The following is a 6,000-nucleotide window of genomic DNA, read 5'->3' on the forward strand; positions in this document are numbered from 1 at the left end:
ACCTGCTGTGTTTTGCTAGATAATACCGATAATGTGTGCATATATGTATATGTGTGTGTGTGGTGCCTCATTTTTAATTTGGAACATAAAAATTAAAAATAAAAGTGAAAACTAAAGTTTTTGGAGGGTTTTTTTTAATAAAGTAAAATAATAAAAAAAAGTAAAAATAAAAAAGTAAAACTAAGAGAGGAACTACAATGGAACTTTGAAAATGGCCCAATAACACTTTAGAAAAGGGTTTTTCAAAATTAGGAGTCACACTACTCTATAAGAAAAGGAGCCATGAAGATATGGAATAGCTGGGCGTTAGAGTGTAAAAGAACAATGCTAATTCATTTCCACGTCAGTATTTATCGCTTCTTTTTTCCTTTTCTTTGGCTGAAATTCTATTTGGGCATTGACATGGCCTTTCCTCATTCTAATGGGACGAAAAGTGGATGGATTGGGCTAAAAGAGCACAGGAAAAAAAACCAATTTTTGGGCCAATTTTTTTTAATTTAAACATATATATTTCAAAGTTGGTGCCTGAAATAGATGAGTAAATCTTATATATACTGACATTGTATATACTATTACGGTTGAATGCATTACACATATGTAAAATTTGGATTTCAAATTCAAATTCGAATTATGTGTAATGCATCCAACAGTGAAAATATATACACTATCAGCGTATAGAAAATTAATTCAAAACATATATGTATCCTTTTAAATCGCTTAAGAATTCGCCAAATACACAAATAGCGATTCATGAGACAATAATCATTTGATACAGGGCAACCAAACTTAACATTTCATAAAATGAATGTGTTTATGGTCAAACTGATTGACCGTATCTGAAATAAAACATGAACATGCTCATGATCATATTCTTGATCATGTAAACATGCAGCAAAACTTGCGACAAGCAAACGGGTCAAAAACTAGTACATATCTTCATCAGCACTGAGTATTCAGTCTAGATTTAGCCTCAGTTTGTTAGGGCAAATCAAGTTGTTTATATGATCGTCACTTGATTTACATGAAATCGATACATAAAGCTAGGACTATTAACCATATTAATTGTCTCATGACTGATCATCACTAATTATTGTAATCACAATTTCTAATTCTAACCATTTAAAACTTACATCCACATTATGACAATAAGTTGTATAATAGTTAGATTTAAGTTAAGTATTAAAATACTATTTTTCTAGTTATTTAATTATAACTTACCAATTAGTGGATAATTTTGTGCCAATATAATGTGCTTTTAGAGATTTTTATAGGGATTTAGGAACAATATCTTTCATATATTTGATTCAATTCCTATTTTATTTTATTCTAAAACCATAACTATGCTCAGATGAAAACTAACGAACCATATTGATCGAAATTCTAAACTGTAGGGACGAATAATACAAAGTCAAACTATTGACTAATGGCACATTGATTCTGTCCTTCAGGATTATCGAATTTTCATAAATTGTCCTAAATCTACATAACATCAGAAACTATGGGGGTGAAATTTGTTTCGCTAGAAATGTTAGGGACCGGTTTGACATATGGGCCAAACTTTGGGTACTTAAATTGCATTTCTTCTACAAAAAAATTCAAAAGATTTTTTGACATATTCTTCAAACACAATTTTATCTCACATACCTCTATCAAAAAATTGTCGTAGATTTTGCCCAATCAAAAAGTCAAATTTGAAATTTCTCATGCGCCATCTTTAGAATTCTTTCATGAACGAGCTCAATAATTTGTATGAACATTGTCATTGGCAAATGCGAACTAGATAAAAAGCTAACAATAGATCAAAAAAATTGCAGAAAGCAAAAAACGAATTATTCAAAATTAATAATGGGTATTTTCTTCCTTTTTAGTGTAAAATATATAATATTTCTATAATGTTAGTAGACTTTATTCTGTCTTGTTTCGTAACAAAATTATGACTCTCTAATTTAATCAATTTAAATCAAATCCTTCAAAAAGTCACCCAACAAAATCGAGAGGCACATTCTCCAAACTAAATGTAAAAAGAGGCTACCTTTGTTGTTAATCGTGAAATCTAAACTTGGAGCAGTATTTTGTGGTGGAAGAAAGCAACTAAAGAGGGAAAATCATGTATATCTACAATCAACCCATTATTTTTAGGTTGTTTAGTATTCCAAAAGTCCTTACCAAATACAATATTAAACACGTTGGGCCGGATATCCTGGAAATCAATTTTTGCAAAACCTGTTTCTTCAGAAACATAACCAGAAAAAGTTGCAACTCAAATGATGATGTTTGCCGGAAGTGTTTGATAAACATGGATGTGATTCAACTAGAAGCAACGATTTAACGTATATATGACTAACTAATTAATTGTTGATTAAAAAACACCACTGAGTAAAAAGTTGAGTTTGAGAGCAAAGTTGGGTTGAGAAAGACTTGGTCTGTAAAGTCGTTGCCTCTTACATCAATTATTCTAAAGTTTTGCCGGCCCTTTTACAATTAAAAAGACGATCAGCTTATTAGTTGATTGAATTGCAAGCCTTTGGCCTTTCTCGATTAGCCCTCAATTGGTGACACGTTCTCTTTTTTATCTAATATTTGGCTATTACCTCAATATAAAGAGCAAAAAAAAGTCAAATTCATTATGAAAAGTGTATTTGTATTCTGCTAGCTATCATTAGAGTAGCAGCTTCAATAATTGAAAAGATAAAGGGTTCTTAATTAATTATCATTTCATTAGCAAAAGAACAGTTAAACTGAATTGAATCCAAGTTATTGCATTATTTTGGAAACAAGAATTTACTGTAAAAAAAAAATTTTTATTGGTTTGCAGGTGCAGCTGTGTAAATATGTTCTGATCCATTAGTCGTGTTAATCACTATCTACTGTTTGAATAGTGTTTTGCTCACTAATGGCAGATGTGACGTAGTAGGAGATGGTAGTCTTCAGTGTAAAGCTTTACTGCAAATCAATAAAATTGACATTTGCTCCCAAAAAAAAAAAAATTTACTGCAACTCGTACTTAAAGGGCAAAGTGCAAAACACATATAGTTTAGGGATTGCAAAGTGTAGTTAGTCCTTTTTTCCTCCCTTTTGTTATAGACAATTAGAACTAGGAGAAGGAAAGCATAAGGAGAATGGCTGAGCAAAATAACATAATTGTGCGGGAATTGCCAATTGGATGTATGCATTTCGTGAGGCAAAGGATTGGTTTACCTATAATAACAGTCATCCAACAAGAGATAAAACAGAATTTTGACCCTTTTATATATGGATCAACCAATTCAATTGTTAATTAAAAATAAAAAAGAAACAATTAGAGATGGACAAAAAAAATAGAGGAAATCAGTAGAACACGAACATTACTATGTACAGAAACTGTTTTCTTTCATTAACAACACATGGTACAGCAATAGTTACACTCACTCATTTCTTTTATTAAGATTTTTACAAAGGAAAGCGGGGATAATAAGAACGACAATCAAACGCATTTTTTTTTAAAGAGGATCAACAGTAATTCTTCATTAATCTCCATATAATTCAAACTACGATCTTTCAACTAAACTTGCAAACATTCTTTCTAAGACCACGCACGCTTGTTCGAGCAGAACGCTTTCTTTTCTAGTAGCATTCGTACAACTTGACATCCATTTGGAGACGGAAATATCGAGGAATATCAACGTCTTCAGTTCGAAATGTTACAATGCCTCTGGCCATAAAGAAGTCGCCTGTCCCTCCCACGATCGAGAGATCCCTAGTTTCCTCATGCATCAGATTTGCACCCATAATGTTAATGATACCCTTATGCTCAGTTGAGTTAAACAGCAAACTATATGCAAACCAAGAACCGACCCTCATCTTCATGTCGTAGAAATACAGCCCTTGAGCTCGTCCAATCGGTGTGGAAAGAAGACTTTGGCCTTTGGTTAAAGGACTGTCGAAAATCACCATCTGACCGAAGCTGGTGTTCCAGAATTTAGTTGGCTCTCTAACCACTGCAGCAGTAGCATTTGCCGTGTTTGTTCCATTAAATATGACGGTGTGGTAATACACTGTGAAATGCTTGCATGGTTTGTCGGGGTTTGTTCTCTTAGCATGACTAAAAATGAAAGGAAATGCCAGAAGAAGCAAAACAATGCAAATATATTTCTGCATGTTTGTAGGCTGAAAATTTGTTCAAAGTTCTTGAAATTTGATGCTAGATTCCATATATTTGCCTGGTTTATATAGAGGAGCTTTCGTAGAGTATAGTACGTCCGCATGTTCCATGAATTCGTGTGACTTGCTCTAAAAACGTATACTGCATTGTGGGTAGGTAGGGCCAAATTTTTGCAATTAACAAATCCTTTCGTAATTGAATGTCTAAGGGGGTGTTGGACCAGAAGTCTCATAAGGTGAATTTTGTTCAATTTAAATCGGTTGATATAATTCTTATAAGTTTTGGAATAAACTTGTACAATTTAAGTGTAAATTTGAATTTATCAACTCATGCAGGCAAATCCACAATTACACTAAAACGATGCAAGGTTATATCAAATCAAATGTAGCAGGGATTTCACAAATCAATTTGAATTAGATAGAATTTCAACTTATGGGATCCCTGATCTAGGCGGTGTTAGGTAAGTGGGTTCTAGTTTCAAGAATGTGTTTTAATTTTGATCATAATCAAGTAATGATTGTTTAAAGCCAATTGGAATTAATCACTGAGTATGATAGGCTCCTTCTACATTTTTCTTTTTTTTTTTTGTTTTGCCATTCTGTTTTTAGTGGTTTATTCTTATTCTTTAATTACTTTGTAGTAGGTTTTTTTTTATTACCCACCCATCTTCATCTTAATACGATAAAATATATGAAAAAAGGACAGTAAAATTTTGTGATAATTTCCAGAATGCAAATCAAAAAGCTTTGGAAATTCATAAAAAGTGTGTAACTTTTTCTAAATTCATATGTGGGCAAGAGCTTAAAATACATCAGGGTTATCCTAATTTTGGATTTTTCAGGCGTCCAATGACTCGTCTAAAATAACCAATTTGCCCATTTCCAAATTCAATTGGTGCAGGGACCGCTACTAATAAGGCTCTGGCGTCATTCTGGACTTGGCTAAACAGGTGGAGCTAAATAGCATTTAGTGTAGGCGATTGCTTCTTCCCCCTACCCCACAAGTTTTCTAAAATTATATGATAGGCTTTGAAGTTTTCGAAATTTTAACTTTGCTACATTTGCACCTCCTATATTATATAGAACTCCTTGTTTTATTTATATTGCCCCCCTCCCCCACGTCTAAATTTCTTCTTTGTGAAATTCTCTTTAGTATTTCCATTGGCCTCCCTAAAGAAATAAAACTTTTACAGCCATGACAATTAGCAAAATTATTGGACTTACTCTAAATTAAATATTTAAGTTGACTTTAACAGGTTAAAAGGTTTCAGTATTTTAATTACAAATACATTTTGTGCAGTGTGCATCAAAAATCTAAGAGAACAATATGAATTTACGAGATATACAATAAACGCAATAAAGACAAGTCTTGGTTCTACTACATTATATGTAAGTCTCGTTTACAATTGCCCCCATACCTATCGGGTTCCAATTCTGGCACCACTTGGCTGTGATATTACCCTCCATCCCAAAATATTTGTCAGATTTCGCAATTGTATATTTTAAGAATAGCGGATTGATAGTAATTAGTGGATTTGTTTTCAAAATTACTCTCAAAAATTCAAAATTTAAATTTGAATTTAGTATGAAATATAGATAAAGGTGTGGATAACACTAAGAGAACAGATCAAAAGTAATTTTGACTTTAATAAGATAACAAGTATTTTGGAACATTCCAAAATAAAAAATATGATACTTTCAATGAGATGAAAGAAGTATTATATTACGAATGATAATGTGGTACCTCAATTTTTTTTTTTGGGTCAATCGCCACACATCTACACCTACTACTAACGTACGGAGAATGTGATAGATCCAATTAGATCATCGAGAATCCAAAGAGAACTAAACTGTCATTGG

At 32.4% G+C, this 6,000-nt stretch overlaps 1 protein-coding gene across 1 annotated transcript; it reads right to left on the reverse strand.

Annotated features, from left to right (window-relative positions):
• Positions 1 to 3,603: 3,603 nt before the first annotated feature.
• Positions 3,604 to 4,137, reverse strand: LOC113780499 (dirigent protein 6-like). The gene has a single exon (XM_027326297.1). The coding sequence runs from the start codon at positions 4,135 to 4,137 to the stop codon at positions 3,604 to 3,606; it is 534 nt and encodes a 177-aa protein (XP_027182098.1).
• Between the last annotated feature and the right edge of the window lie 1,863 nt (positions 4,138 to 6,000).

The sequence above is a fragment of the Coffea eugenioides genome, chromosome 8 (genome assembly GCF_003713205.1).
Source record: "Coffea eugenioides isolate CCC68of chromosome 8, Ceug_1.0, whole genome shotgun sequence".
NCBI classification, from domain to species: Eukaryota; Viridiplantae; Streptophyta; class Magnoliopsida; order Gentianales; family Rubiaceae; genus Coffea; species Coffea eugenioides.